General features: G+C 33.9%; 1 protein-coding gene across 3 annotated transcripts in view; it reads right to left on the reverse strand.

The window, feature by feature from the left end:
* CSMD3 (CUB and Sushi multiple domains 3) overlaps positions 1-17,270 on the reverse strand; it is a 573,013-nt gene that overhangs the window by 294,678 nt on the left and 261,065 nt on the right. For all 3 annotated transcript variants that reach the window (XM_058831785.1, XM_058831783.1, XM_058831782.1), the window contains one exon: positions 16,506-16,627. In XM_058831785.1, coding sequence (XP_058687768.1) covers positions 16,506-16,627 — 122 coding nt within the window. The remainder of the gene's footprint in view (positions 1-16,505; positions 16,628-17,270) is intronic.

The following is a 17,270-nucleotide window of genomic DNA, read 5'->3' on the forward strand; positions in this document are numbered from 1 at the left end:
CCAAAAAAGTCGTTATTTTTGGTCCACTTTTAAATTCTGTGCAACAAGATATGCAGTTACATCAGAAGATTCCACAATAAAACATGGGCAAATAATGTTAGTATTGAATTCAACTTGAAAGCATATTTCATTTATTAACAGTAAAATACATTTTGAAATAATATTGCAGCAAAACCATCTATACCATATACATAATAAGAAAAAAAGGAAGATAGTATTAAAATTGTATAACTAATTCATTACCAGAAATCTTAATTCTGTTTTCCATTAAACACATGAAGAAATCTAATCTCATTATCTGATTGGTTTTTTTTTTAATTTTTTTTTTCTGGTAAGTGCAGTGGTGATATTTTTTCAAATTAATATCCTTCTAGATATTTTTTACTTGTTGAGTACCACCAAATTGGTACAAGGCATGAGTCTCTTAGTAATCGAAGTACTTGTCTTCAAATGTTGAGTCAGAAAGCTAAAACAGATATTCTTTAGCACAATCAACATTATCCCATGTGATGTATATTTAATCAGAGGAGACGATAGAGGGTAAGTAAAATATAAGTTTCAAGGGATTTTTTTTTTTTTTTTTTTTTTTAATTAGGAATGACAAATATAAAGGTAAGAAAACTCCCTGAAAAATATCTGTCTCATTAAGGAATATTGTGGAACATGGAAAAATAATAAAAATTTATTTTTTTGTTCAAAGCGTAAGCTTCAGCTTCAACCTTTGTACTAGGCTTCACCTTCAAGCTTTTCCACTTGTCTCTAGTGAATCTCCAAATTATTGATGATTCTCTTGTAATCTAGCTGCTCTGATATAATCTCTCACTTTTCTACAATCTGAAATTCTTTTCTGTGACAAGAGATGTACATTTTAAAAGTTTAAAATTTGGTTTTCCTCCATTAATATTTTTCAGAAAAGGATGTTAATTATAAGATTTTTGTCTCACTCTCTGTAACTCACCTAAAACTGTGACAATGGGACAGGTATGGCATCAAAAACTGTAGTTCTCTAAAGCCACAAGAGCATAGATTATTCTACATTTATCTTCTATCATATTCTTTGAAATAGTAATATTTTTAAGACAGTAAGTAGCAATGATGTCATTAATAACTTCAAAAATGTCAGAACATATAAAAAATAAAATATGTTATAGCAACACACTAAAAATAATTTGAAATATTAGCATTTGATAATCTTATTCTTCTGAGTCTTTTACCAGGATTTCCTCTTAGAAGTTTCTGATTCAATTAAAAATTAGAAAATGCTTCATCTTTGTGCAAAACTGACACTAATAAATCAAAATCAGAAAGAGCAGTCACCAAATAGAAGCATAGTAAAAAGTAAAATATTATTCACTCAGACAGTAAATCATTTTGTTTACACATGCACATACACATACACATGGACACCCCTGCTGGAAGAGAGTTAAATCTGGTTGCTAATGGCTACTCCAAACATTCTATAGTCTCAATGAAATATTTCATAACTCCAGGTCATTAAAAGGTAAACGACCTGTATGTAACAGTTAATACACAACCCATTTCAAGCTTAGGTTTAACATAACCTTACATGATTTACAGCACAAACTTCAGAATTAGTAAAGTAAACTTGCCATTTACTTAACAAATGTGCTTGTCAGCTGATATTGAAGACATTTTGTTTCATGGGAATTTGCACAAATTGAGCAAAAGTAATGTACAGAAGCAGCAGAGCTGTCAATACCCAACAGGATGCTAATTTATTACATATGAGCTGTACAAGCCTTTACATGATCCTACTGTAAAAATAAACCCTGTATACTTGGAAATTCATCTTTTGACATGCACAGTGCACACACAGTGTACAATACAAAATGCACTTCAAATCCTTCCAAATATGCCAAGTAAGAAAATAAGAAGTCATGAGGCTATGTTTTCAGAGTCCTTGTTTTACAATGTCAGCTTTAGTTTGACCACACTCCAAGTCAGTCGGACTTGCAGTGCTTATTATATTGACTATTCCCTTCAGAATAATGAAAAGGTTTTTTGATGATATCAACACTTAAAATTGATTGTGATAGAACCTTTAGAAAATAAAAATTGAAATTTTTGGAAAGATGAGTAATTAACTGAAAATTTATTAATAAACTTTCCAAAAATTCTGCTTTTACCAATTACCTAACAGTGTCTTTGTTAATTTTTCTGAAAAATCTATAAATGGCAAACCAAAGTTGGGTGGCTGGTTGGTTGGCAGGTTGGTTGATCCTTGAATCAGTTTAATATTTGAGGAAAACCTTAGAATAATTCTACTTTTTAGTCTGTTGTTCATAAAAATAAACACTTCAGGGAAAACTGTGATGATTTATTGCCATATTATACATATTTTTAAATCAGACTAGCATTATTAAAGTGTGCTATTGATCTGGTTAATAGATGCCATAGCAATCAGAAGTGCAGTGGGAAGTATTTTTCTTGACCTATACATTCCAGTAAAATCAATTTTTCCAGTTTTCCAGAGCAAGATTAAAGCATTAATATAAATGAAATAATATCCATGGGTTTATTGATGTATACAAACATTGATCATGCTATAATGTATTTATGCATTTGTTGCATTTATCTACTGTCCCAGTATCTTTCAAAGCTGAATAGAAAAAATGAGGGACCACAAAATATTTTCAAATGACAAGGTATAACATCAGAGAACAATATTATGAACAAAAATATTTCATCAATGATATGCCTGAGCTATAAGATTCTGGATAAAAGGATTATACTACCAAAAGTTGATTCTGGAAGGCAGAAGAAAATTTCAAAGATTCCATCTCAGACAGCTTGCCACCAGTTTTGAGCTGTCATTTCACAAATAATGAGTCAACTAATGATATCAGATATGTATCTGCATTGCTTCAGAACTGAGAAAAATATCTTAAAATTAGGCAATATAATAATTACTATATTTTATTTTTTAGAAAGAGATAATCAGTAGTCTCTAAAAGCTTTATGCCTTTATAGTAACATTTGTGATAAATCCAGCAGGTATCAGACTACTACAATTGCTCTGATATAGGCTAATAGTATCTTCAATTTTGTTCCAGAGGATATTATTAAATACTTTCCTATACACTCCTATGAGGAAAAAGGAATTTTGAATTTTATCTTCCTCCAAATACACACTATATAAATTACCAAATTATGCAAAATAAAATATGCTGACCTGGGTACTCTTGATTCCCTAAAAAAATAAAAAAATAAAAAAAATAAAAAGCAGCTAAACAGAAGTCAACAGTCTCTCTACATCCTGGGCTGCTCTTGCTATTTACATACCCAAAAGTAATGAAAGAGTTTGAATGCCTTATTAAAATTGAAGTTATAAACCCAGACAAATTGTAATAAGAGGCAGTAACACTAGTAAGTATTATCCAGTCTCTACAGGGAAAAAAAAGTCTCATTTGAAAAATAATTTTCTGAAAATTATAATTATGTTCTTTGGTTTCCAATTATTTTGTAAGAGCTTTTTCAAAAGAATCATTGGGAGCAGAGATCTAATTTTCTAACAAATTTCAGTAGGTGTGCCTTCTTTCTGTGCCTTGGAATATATCCTTTAGAACCCACTCCTCGGGCAAAACACCAGCTCAGAAATAAAATGGGAAAAGGTTTTATTGAATAGATAATGACTACCCCGAGAACTTCCTACAGCTTTTCAGAGAGAGCATGCTCAGAAGGATGTGTTCCAGACAACAGATTTTCCAGACAGTTGTTCAATATTTGCATCTAGTTCCTGATGAAATTAGCTCCCTGAAGATTTTTCACGGAAAGTAGCGCTCCAGGTGAAGTACTCAACTTTGAAAAATTTGAAAACATTCAAAGCAGAATGGTGAGTAACAGGCAAGTGTATGTTCCTCAGAACTGCTTCTGAAGGGGAAGAGTAAAGATACAAAGTTACACTTACTTCTATATGTGCATCTGTTATTTTGAGTCTTCCAATGAAAATGTAACTCTAAAAATATTTTTGGATGTAGAGTAACATTTTCACTCCATAAAATGGTACATTCTATCAGTAAAATAATGATGTTTCTAAAGGTGCAATGTATCATTTCTTCTTACACGAATAGTTAAGCATTAAGATACAGATTAAATGACTATATATTAGATAATATTAAGGAATGAATATGAATTAAAATATCCTTCCAAGAATGTAACATATCTAAGAACTGGTGTGTAACATAACTATAGTTTAATTGGTTCTTTTGAAGTTGCATATTATATGAACAAAACGTAATCCAAAATGAAACAGCCTAAATCTTAGAACACCTGTATCCCTTCAAATTTACTTAAATCTTTGAGTAGCAGACAGGATGCGAAAAGCAAGGAGGGGAAAAAGGCACAAGAAAATTTGGAGATTCACTGAACATTAGAGAAATCAAAGCTAGATGATAAATGCTCATTATAATTACAGGGGATAAATTCTCACCAGTTGAAATGGATAGTCACTTGTTATTGAGTCCCTTTCTTTGAAATAGGATTCATCATATTTAAGTGTAGACATCTACAGTGCAAACAACTATGTTGATGTAGGCTTCTTCAAAAAAAAGTGAAAAAACCTGCCTAGAGTGTAATCTATTTCATCAAAAGGTAGATAATTCATACTAGATCAACCACATCTTAGAAGCACCTATTACTCTTGTTTAGAAAGTGAGATTAAGCATTTATATGTGGATGTCTATGCTGAGAAAAGATATGTATTTAAATCACATAAATTAATTATATTATTATATTATTTAATTTAGAATCCTTTACTTTGGAGGAACAGTAGTTAAAAAAAAATGGATAGTCCTATCTTGTCCCGAGAACAAATACAGTAAATTAACAGCATAAAGACATTATATTTTTATTTTTCATGTTATAGTTTTCTGTTTACATAGAAGTATGGCATATTTTTCTGACTTGCATTCAGAACAGGAGTTTGAGATTGTTTATTCAGAGCAATACAACATTCTACAATACTTTCAGTATTTCCACAAAGGGAAATGAATGAGTGCAAATAAATCATTAAGCAAACACATTTTCTTTTACTGAAGTTTCTGTTTATCATGTTCCCAACAAGAAAAACTCTTAGATAACTTATTATCTTGGGAGACAGAATATTAGCCTCTAGGCAATTATTTCAGATTGGATTTTACATTTTTTTCTCACATTAAGTATCTTAATATTTGCAAATGCTGTCTCATTCTACTTGTAAAAATTATTAGAAGTTGTACTTAAAATTAAGGTAATTTCACTTATTTTTATTAAGATACTAAAAAGATAAAATTTTTGATCTAGACATTGAAGGACGCAGCTCGTCAGTAACTAACGTTAACATGATGTAGGAATAGCATTTGTACCTAGATTGCAAGAGAAGAAATGTTAGAACTTGAATATTGTGGGCACCTCTCTAGTTCCAAGATATTGTTATTGGTCTACAAAATATCTATTTCTGCAAATATTATCTTGCAAAAACCAATGATCCTAATATACTTACCACAGCAGGAAATCCATCTCACTTAAAAATTTTCACAAGATACCTATTTTCTCCATTTTTCACTGTTTGCTCTAGCAAGGAAAAAGCTGCCTAACAACTCCTAATGATGTCTGGTTGCCTTTGTCACTTGTTGAAGTGAAATTAGGCAAGGAGAAAAAAACACATCCTGTTTGTATCCAAGTGTCCTCATATGCCTTCAGGATGGTTAATTGCCTTTGTGCTGAGATGTCTGAATACTTCCCATTAAGTAAATGATGGGCATTTATATCTGATGGTACAAGCTAAGGGAATGCCGCTGTATGATTGATTTTCTTTAACACCATAATTTTCCAAAGAATCACAGGTCCCTCCATCAAAATAATTGTATTATCATACATTTGATTATAAAAAAATAGTTTAATAAGGAAAATATATTAAACAATCATTTTATTATAAGACTTAGCTATCATTTTATTTAAATTATTTATACTAAGTATAATTTTATTTAATATTACTGCTACCATGGAGCAGCTAATCCTGGAAAATTAAGGACAAGAAAATTATCAGGAGCAGACATCATGGCTTTACCAAGGGGCAATCATGCTTGACAAACTTTGATAGACTTCTATAATTAAATTACTTGCCTGGTGGCCAAGAGAAAAGCAGTGGATACTGACTACCTGGGCTTTAGGTAGGCCTTTGGCATTGTCAAGATATTAATAGACAAGCTGTTGATGTGTGGGCTCAGCAGACAGCAATGTGGATTGAAAACAGGACAAAATTCTGTGCCAAGAGGATGGTTATCAGTGACACAGTCTGGTTAGGGACCAGTAACTCATGCTGTATCTCGGGCGTCAATATCAGGACAAGTCTTCTTTAACCTGTTTATAGGTTATCTGGATGATGGGGCAGACTGAACTCTCACAAAGTTTGCCACAGCAGTGAGAAGGGATTAGTGGTTAATAGGCCAGAGGGCCATGCTGCCATGAAGAGGGACATCAACAGGCTGGAGAAATGGACCATTAAGAACCTCAAGAAGTTCAACAGAGGGAAGTGCAAAGTCAAGTCTCTGGGCAGGAACTACCCCACATACCAGTACACGGTGGGGACCATCCAGCTGCAAACTGCTTTGCAGAATTGCAGGTTGGTTTTTTTTTTTCCTTTTTTTCTTTTCACAGTTACGGAGATGAAGATGATCTAGATACCCTGAAAGGTGGTATGACTGGCAGGACCATTATAAAGACATAGTAATAGGTATAAGCAGGAAAAAAATCAACTGATTTATAAAACCACAATGAAAAAATCACACTCATATTTCCCTCAGAAAACTAAGCTCAGTCTCAGAGTTTACAAAAAGAAAAAAATATATTCTCAAATATTAAAATTATTGCAATCATAGGAAGGGACTGAGGACTTCAAATTAATTTGCCCCTGCTTTGGTTTTTCTTTTCGGTAGTTACTCAGAAAGGATATCCTTCCACTCAGCAAAGAAATCTTCCTTTTTTAATCCTAAAGAGGGTAAAACCATCTGTTTCAAAAGAAAGCAGAGAGGTCACTAACTGATGTCAGCCTAACCTGATGGGCAGCCACACATCCCAAAAGGGATGGAAACCTGGGAAACATACTGTGACTTAAGTCTCAGTGCAAACCTTCAGTTTGCACTCTGAATGTGCTTTGAGTTTACAAGACAAGATTTTGAGAGCAGAGGTACTGCAGGGTGAGGGGAAGGGGCTGAATTAGATTTGGTTTTATTTTAACTATTCTATTCTGATTTGATTGGCAGTTAATTTCAGTAATTTTTCCAAGCTGAATCTGCTTTGCATATGGGAGTAACTAGTGAGTGATCTCCCTGTCCTTCATCTGTTTTTTCTTCATATTTTCTGCCCCTGTCTTGTTGAGGAGGGAGCAGTACAGATCAGCCTGATGGGCATTTGGCAGCCAAGATTAGCACAACATACAATGGTACCACAAGCCTTTGAAGGAGTCCATTCATAGAAAACAGAGAAACAAACAAACTACTATCAGCTCTATTTCCCAGTCTAATATCACAAAAAAGGTATATATTGAGCAGAACAATTTTCTGTAAAGATCACTCACAAAAGCAACCAAGTGAACTCAACCATGGAGAAAGGCGACAAGTCTCTGTGCCAAAAATTCATCAAACATAAAAGACTGAAACATCTCAAATGCTCACAATGCAAGAACTGGAAATTTGCTATCAAAGTGTCTTAATCATATTCATATATATTTTTAATAGTTCTAGTTTGGATGTGGATATTCATGATAAGTAAAAGTAAGAAAAATGTTTTCATTCAAAATTGGTTGGAGACATAACTGAGACTCAATTTAGGAATTTATAGAAAGTCAAACAGAATTAAAATTCAAATCTGACATTTAATTTTACATAAAATTTTATCACAGGTGGAGTTAATAGCTCCAGGTATAGTAAATACAGGCAACAGCTAAAATCTAATATTACTAATGGCTCAAAGAGAAATAACTGCTTTTGTCGTAGCTACTGCAATAAACACAATCTCACCCATTCCCTATGGGTCACTCATATTTTCAGTGTGAGACATAACTCCTATAGTTACAGACATGGCAGGAAAAAAAGTTTACAATAATTAAGATAATGAACCTGTCGCCCTTTCATAATGAAGGCCTATAGCAAAATTTCAGAACTGAATGACAAGTCATTTATCCCTCTATGCCCGCACATACCTCCTGACCCCACATTTTCTCGTTCAACAATTTAGTCTGTTCCCTCACAGCCAAACCTGTTAACCTCCTGTCATAGAAGTAGCTGGATTCCCTACTATGCTCTAATTCTGCTGAGAGAATCTCCCCTCTGTCCACATGTATTTCTAAGATTTTTTTTAACTCTGGTATATATATGACTCAGATATTTTAAGTGAATCAAAATGTACATGAACAATATGAAAGAACAGTGTAGCCAACACTACAAAGAAGTTTATTGTGTTCTGCACAGAACCAAAATACATTTCATATAAGATAAAAATGAGTTATCTACTACTGATAAATACAAGAGCAGCCTTTTTAATCTGCATGGATGTAGAAAACAATTATGCGTAAAATATATAGATTATTATGGGTAAAATATATAGCTTAGAGCGAGCTTAAGTATACTCATGCTTTTTATTCATTTCACTGACTGTAACACCCACAGCACAGCTTCACACTAGGCTTAGGAAATGCCAAGTCTGAGGCATTTGCTAGCAGAAAGAGGTACAGTGTGGTTTGTTCTAATAGGCCTGACCAAAAGAAACTTCATGAAATGAGTCTTTAAATTCATGTTAAAGCACCCTGGTTGCTTGCGTTTTATACTGTTAACCTGATTAAATATGGATGGCAACTGGGTTTAGGCTTAACAGCAAGCTTAGAAAATGTTCCACGGACAGTTTTGACATGGTTAACAAAATAAAACAGCTGTGGAAAATGAAACATAAAAAGTCAGCACTTTGCTGAATATTTTTTTGCTTATTTTTGGCTTGGCCTAAAAGCAAAAAAAAAACTCAGAAATTGAAAGGTTCATTTTTTTGCAGGAAGAAAGAAGCAATTTAATGACATAAAGAAGGAGTAGGGGAAGAACTGAATGCAAAAACATATTTAAAAAAAAAAAAAGACTATTTTAATACAAAGTGATTAAATGGCAACCATATTTAATATTATTTCAGTAACTGTTGCAAGTTATTCCCTTAGTATAATTCTCCAGACTTTCAGAAAATGTCATGTGAGGAGTTTCCCAGATACTTCTAATTATTTCAACAGTTTCTTAGAAAGTAAAGGACTACAGCAATTGGAAACAGATGTTAAAAATTTCAGTAAGCTCTGCCATTTAAAAAAAAACCAAACAGATTATAGATTTCCTAACAGAAAATTGACATCCACATAAAAACCCAACAAACCAAATGAGCAAAAAAACCCCAGAAAGTCAAAAACCTTAGCAAAAAAAAATAATTAAAAAAAAACCTAAAGCCAAAATCAAAAGTCAGCTATCTCCCACCTCTCAAGCATGTCATTCTTTATTTCAAAATTATTTCAAAATTCAAAAGATAAAAGGATAAGAATGAGAACACTGTCAAACTTTCAAAAACCTATATGCTAAAGAATACATTTTAAATAATTTATTTATGCAAGCAGTAGGGAGACTTTTATGATTGAAATACATTCAATACAAAATTTAGAATATGGTTTTGACAAACAAAAGATAACATACAGATAGCATTTCTTTTTAAAAAATTCCTTTCATACAAAATTTACAAAACCAGGACCTAGTTTTCTGATCCATCTAAATTTAGCAGTTAGCTCACATATTTAATTTCTTACAGTGCTGAAAAAAAAACTAGCTAGGTTTTTTTTTTTTTTAAAGAAACCCTTTTGCTTATTTTTCTCCTTCTTGATACTTGGTGATGGATGATGTGTGGTGTGAATGCGGTTGAGATCTGTCAGAAAGTCTGTCTGTCATTCCAGCACTGACATTTTCCACAGTGTTTCTGTCACTGTGGATTAGAAGAAAATCAGCAAGTATAATTCATAAGACTTGGACTCTGGTTAACTTTAACCCTAATTCAGATTTACTAGTATTTTAGCCTGGCATTAGATTTAAACTTAATAATTTTGTTGACCTTTTTTTATTATTATCACATTTATTTTTTTAATAAAACAATGAAAGGAAAATTGGTTTTAATGTTTTTAGGAGAAAAGAAGTACAAAAAATGCACTGGGGAGGGGATGGAAATCAAATCTTGAAAATACAGAGATTTCATACTCAAAATGTAAACATAAAATTATCCCATTACCTAATGTCAGAATAAATTACTGGCAATACATAGCATGGTACAGAACCTAACTGATGAGTTTATATAGTATCCCACGAGATATTCAAGTATCATTTCCCTTACTAGATGTGAGAGATGGAATGAAATTAAGTCCAAACTGAGAAATTCTTGTTCTCATTTCTGTTCAGATATTCACAAAAAGTTTTTCAAGGTACCCAAGGATTAATCAATAAAATGTGCATCACAGTTGAGGACAAGCAAAGAAGTTAAAATTTTGTTTCTTCTTCAGAGTTCCACGTAAAGATACGATTTTCTTGAATGTTCTTTCAGGTAGATCCCTGTAACTATTGCTTTGCTATTTTTGATCAGCAAAACTTTTGTTGATTTCAGAGTAGCCATGGATAAAAGTGGCAACAATCACTTCATTGGTGTATAAAACACTATATGGGAAACCATGTTAAGACAATGCAGACATGGGAAAACTGTCCATGAATTTCCTCCACCATATACTGTTGGAGAAGCCTTACATGTGCAGGTATTGATCCTCACAGAGAATTTCAACCACCCCTCCTGAGAGGGCAAAAAGCAAGGTATAAGCCATCAAGAAGGTTTAAGAAATATGTTGTGATACCATACAGGCAGCCATAGATATTTCACTGTTGCAAAGTTATATATGAATTGCCCATATATTTTTCTCCACTGAATCACTACTCAGATCTTTGTACCTCATAGATTATAATTATTGTAATCATAGAATTAATTATTGAGAAATTAATTATTTTCTCTTAAAAGATCAGCTCCAGAGAACAGGATCCTGATATAATAAGAATAAAGAATATGAATGCAAAACACATGCACAAGAAAAATGAAAATATGGGGATAACCTCCCCATATAACACATATGCATGTGTCTGTGCACCTTCATCAATGAGTTTAATTTTTGACTCCATCCACATGGCTTTCCTTTCACAATTTTTATTCTGCTTTTCAGCAGCAAACTCACTGTCATCTCTAGCCATATTTGAGGTTTTTAGTTATGGCCCTACTGTCAACAAGGCTTGGGCATGAGAACAGTATGTGATTAACTGTATGAGGCAAGAGACCAACTATAACACAGTACAAAGCTAAAGAGGCAGATAATTGACTGGGGAAACATTTATTTGATCTATATGGTGCTGTTATTAAACTTCTTTCTGAAATCAGTTAGGGAGAAAATTAGCAAAATTTAGTCCTGGATAAAGCCATTTATGCTAGAATTAAAGAGCCTTTCCCAGTCTTTCATCTATTGCTTTCTCCCTTGGAAGAGTCTCAGTTTCTGAGCTATCTTGTTGCAAATGATGCAATGAGCAGCAGCTCTGAAGAACCAGGATCACTGTGTTATTGTGGTTCTTACACCTGTAGTGTAGAATATTGTAAATATTGTCACATTATAATGAATAACATCACGTTATTTGTTGTAGTCATTATAAAAAACTCTTAATAACAAAATTTATACATCAATTAGGTTTTTGACTTCAAGGCACAAACCATCATTAAAATCCACATTCAACATACAATCTTCACTCAGAGTAACAACAAAAAAAAAACCCAACTAAACTGAATCAAAGTTTAGAAGAAGGAAAAAAGTTCCTACCAAATCAAATCCAAAAATAGCATTATCACAACACAGAACAAAAGGACAAATTACAAAAAAATCCACCCCTGGACTCTTCACTACAATTATGATACAAATTCTCCACTATCAATCTACTTCATAATGTGGTTTAATACTTGTGTTGTGCATTATTTCTGCCAATTAGTTTATGTTCCAACAGTCATACAAGGCCAGCAGTGTTGTGTTCAGAACAGTAAGGCAACATTAGCATGAATCAAAACTAAACACATCAGACCACTGATTATATAAGCAAAGACTTTATACATGCAAGTTCGTAATATATCATAAAAAGAAGTTGATCTAACTTGGAAAAATATCTCATTTTCTTTTAACCTCAACAAGTTAATGTCCTTCTAATAAGTTTTCTTTTCTGAAAACTATAAACATAACGTTATTCCCGATAACATTGTAAACCTTTTATCTATTCCTTAGTTTAAAAACTCCATAATTCCTATGTATCTGCATTTCATTGCAATATCAAAGAGTTATAATTATTCCACCTAATACCATGCAAAGAGTATTTTCTGGGTAATGCTGAAGCTATTATAATATAGCTCCTAGCACTACAGTCTGCCCATGATTAATCTAATTCAGAGTATAGTAATTTCAGTGATATATTACAGAAGTTCAGAAACACTGTTCAACTTATACTTTGAAATAAAATTGTTTAACCTAACATTACTTCTTTGCAGTCTTATTACTCGTATAACACTAATGTACCACCAACAAACAGGTACTCCTGGTTATGGGCTTATCTAAAAGTTCATATTTCATTTTAAATATGTGGTCTGTTCTTAATTATTGTTTTCACACTATACCTTCAGAGTAGTTACATATTTGAGAAGACAGATAAATATACATATAATATGTGGTAATTTAAATTTGGCTGGCTGTCAGATGCTCACCAAGTCACTCCATCATTACCCCTCAGCGGCACAGAATGAGAAAACTGGATGAAAAAGCCTGTGGGTCAAGATAAGTACAGGGAGATTGCTTACTAATTACTGTCACAGGCAAAACAAACTCAATCTAGGGAAAACTAGTTTTATTTACTGACGACTAAAAATCAAGTGGGAAAGTGACAAATAAGAACAAAACTAAGCCCAGCATCATCCCAATCCCTTTCTTCATGGGCTCAAATTCATTTTTTTGTTCCTGACTTTTCTGCTCTTCTGCCTTCTCCTCTCTCCCAAAGTGGCAAAGGGGAACATAAAATGGGGGCTGCAGTCAGTTCGTAACACCTCATCTGTGCTGCTCTTTCCTTCTCATGCTCTTTCCACGCTCCAGAGCTAGAGCCCTCCCACAGGAAACAGTTCTTTACACCCTGCTCCAACATGGGTCTCTCCCACAGGCTGCAGTTCTTCAAAATCTGTTTCAGTATGCTCCTCCCAGGAGGTCACAGGTCCTGCCAGAAATCTCCTCTCCTTTGGGCTGTCCGCGGGGTCACAGCTTCCTTCAGGCACACCCACCTCTTCAGGCACATACCCTGCACAGACCAAAGGTGGATCTCTCCACCATGGGCCTCTATGAGCTGTAGGGGACTACCTGCATCAATGGCCCTCACCAGAGGCTCCAGGGGAATCCCTGCTCCAGCACCTTCTTCCACTCCTGCTCTGCCCATAGTGTCTGTGGGGTTATTTCTCTTGAGTATTCTCATTAATCTTCTTCAGCTGCTGTTCTACAGCTTTTTTTGCCCTTACTCATGTTATCGCTGAGGTGCCACCAGCTTGCCTGATTTGCTCAGCTGTGTCCTGTAACGGATCTGTCTTGGAGCCAGCTAGAACTGTCTCTGATATGGGGCAACTTCTGATCTCTTCCTAGAGAAGTCTCCCCTACAGCCGCCCCTGATACTGAAACTTCACTTTGTACTTAAAATCAAAACCCATGTACTGATCAAATCTAACTGCACGCATATACTGAAGTATTTTATTGAACCAGCAGAAGTTAAACCTATGAGTTCTGATGCATCCCCAAGTATTACAACTGTGTGTATTCTTATATAGTGTTACTGTTCAGGTATTAGGACAGTTTTCATATACTATTTTGAAGTATTTACAGTTTCAGGGAAAAAAATTCAGTGTAAAATAACACTTAAGCACATTTTATTTGAACTATAGCAGGTATGATCTCTGACTAAAGAAAGGGTCAATTTTATTTTCATTAGAACTGGTATTTTTATATATGGAATAACTTGTTCTTTCAAGTGTTTGACAGAAAGGAAAACAACTGCACCTACCCAGTATAAGCAAAATAAGCAGGTACTGGAGAGAGTGCAGTGAAGGGGCACTAAGAAGATTAAGGGATTGGAACTTCTTTCATATAAGGTTGAGACAGCTGGGCTTGCTTACCCTACAGAGGAAGAGGATCATTGAATCTCAGTGCCCATAAACTCCTGATGGGAAGATACAAGGAAGATGAAACCAAACCCCTTCCAGTGGTGCCCAGTGACAGGACTGGAGGCAATGGGCACAGACTAAAACGCAGGAGGTTCTTTCTGAACATCAGGAAACAGTTTTTCCCTGTGGGGGTGAGTGAGCACTAGCTCTGGTTGCCCAGAGAGGTCATGGAGTCACCATCTTCTGAGATATTCAAGTTTGGGCAGCTGGCTCTGCTTGAGCATTGGGGTTCAACTACACAATTTCCAGAGGTTCGTTCCAACCTCAATCATTCTGTAACTCTGTCAACCACACTGACAACCAAAGCATTTGTTCAATTAATTTTCTGCAGTTCTTTAAATGCAGAAACTGGAAATTTGTAAAGAAAATAATACTGAAGAATAATGTTTTTGAATATTCCCATAAAAATATTTCTGGTAAAAATAAAGTTCTGAGATTTTGAAGATAACACTGTGTCACTATCTTGTGAATTGGCAGGGAGGGAGGAGGAAGGCAGCATTGACATGAATACCACTAGTAGAGTATAAATCCTTAACAATCTCCAAGTCATTAATATCTGAAACCTGCAATCACCTGTGACTTGCCAGTAAATACATACCAGTTTGTGAGCTCAAGGGTTTGCTTCTACCAATGGTAGAATGTCTAAAATCTTATTTGGCTTTTTTTGTTATGTAGACATGCCCTTGGTGCATTTAAGGAAGGAAACCATTTTATGCAAAATATGGCCTTATGGTTCTTAAATTCATTCAACTTCTCACTGGAGATTTTCAGGCCATTTAGACAACTCATTCAAGGTGTAGCAGCTCTGTTTCATTTCCTCAAATACCATGACACTAAATACTTTCAGCTGGCACATTTGACAAAACTTTCAGAAATTCTAATTATGTATACAGATTTCATCTTGCTCACAAATAGTTTTTAATTAAAGAAATAAAATTCTTTGGAATGAGAAATTAATCACTTTTCAACTTTTTGCCCATCTGTGGAATAGAGACTGAATACTTTTTAAGGACTTTTGACACTTTTTTTATGACCTATACATTGGATAAATTTGGTTAGCGGTCCTTGGAAAAGGATAAAACAAACAACCAACCTTTCCCCCCAAACACATCTAGAATTTTCATTATCAAATTCTAATCATTAGTATAAACATCCCTTTTTCTTCTACCAAGGTTGAACATAAGGATGGCTTCCACACAGGACTTTGTAAAATTAGAGTGAGAAATACACCATTGTAGCTAAATGGTTTTTTATATTTTAAAAATAATCAGATTTTTACTGAGTCCTCTGATGAATTCAGATGCAAAGGAGTGGGCCTTATAGGCCTGTCTGATCAGTTAATGGAGTGTGATGCAGATGGCAATATAAAACAGAATTTAGAGGTAGAATATATCCCTGTACCAGCGAACACAGATGATGATAGTCCTTTATAAAACTTTTCTGAGCTGCACAGTTAATTTATGTTTCATTACCTCTAAACAAGTCCATTACACTCAGTTCACACAAAAGGATATACCTGGAAATAGAATATAGCCATTGCTGCCAGGTGCCTAGTTCTTGAAATTAAAGACAACTGGTGTCATAACTTAGCTTTATTGCTCTACTTTGACTCATCTGACATTATCAGAACTCTCAGTATTTTTGCTTTAAAGTGTAGGTATAACGTACAAGGGATTTTAACGTAGTGGTTCAGACAATGGAATAAACATTTTCAGAACAGTTCCTTATGAAGGGAAAGTGAATTCAAGAACTTCAGTGATTTCTCACACAGTTGAAGGCCAAACATAAACAGTCTTAGACATAAAATAGTTTTTCTGCTTATAACACAATACTAGTGGGCTCATGAAATTGCCTCAAACCATTGGATAGTTGCTTCTGGGAATTAAGTTAGAGAATCAGATAAAAACATGATAGCATCTACTTAGCATACAAAAAGTAAAACAATCTTAGGGGAAATGATAAGCTTTAATATCTGTCCATACTTTACATTTCTTAAAAATATCTGAAATGCACATAGAATTAAACCTGGACTGTAGAGATGAATCATATTAGTGAAAAATGTTATTATGGTCTGTGTGTGCTTTTGTTTGGTTGGTTTAGGGTTGGGCAGTGGAGGCAGGGGGAGGGGTTGGTTTGTTTTGTTTTTTTTTAAAGAAAAGCCAGAATATGAAACTCACCTTATTAGTATTGATAGCTGTGATGACCCAAACACATTGAGCATTGCTGTCATACTGAAATGGAAAATTGGGTGATGTGAAAGTGCCTCCAGGCCCCTGAAGATTGGATCCACAAGTTTTGACTGCAAAAGGAAACAGAAAATGCATGTAGCAGATTCATAAACTGATCTCTTACTCTAATCAAGATTTGAAGAATTAAAATGCCATTGAACATAATTGAACATTCGTACAGAAGAATAGGACATTCGTGTTTAATTATTCTGACAAAATAAAATAGACTTTAATATTAAAAATGTTGAAAGTGTTTGGAGGAAAAACAATAACAGAAATTGCCCTATTTATTTTTAAATAAATTTTTCTTCAAGAACTTATGCCACTTTTCCTAATGTCTTCCTAAAACTAAAATAAAACAAAAAACTAAAATAAAATAAAAAACTAAAATAAAAAACTAAAACAAAACTAAAATAGTAGGAGAAAAGATCACTTTTACCACTGTGCATATGTGCATTTTTTATGCATATGTGTTGGTAAATGGCATGTCAGCATTTTTTTCTTGTATAACCCTATACAACCCATTGAATCAATGGCCAAAGCACTGAAAAGTTTAAAGGAAGCTTGTAAGAATTAGACTGACACAGAGCAGCATTATCTATTTCTGAAGATTACAAAAGGTATTTATTTTCAAATGAAAGTCTGTGTGGCTATTTACAATAGCATGTCAGGTAAAAAAAAAAATCTTATTTACATAGCTTGAATCCCTTTCAC

The sequence above is a fragment of the Poecile atricapillus genome, chromosome 2 (assembly GCF_030490865.1).
Source record: "Poecile atricapillus isolate bPoeAtr1 chromosome 2, bPoeAtr1.hap1, whole genome shotgun sequence".
Taxonomy (NCBI): Eukaryota; Metazoa; Chordata; class Aves; order Passeriformes; family Paridae; genus Poecile; species Poecile atricapillus.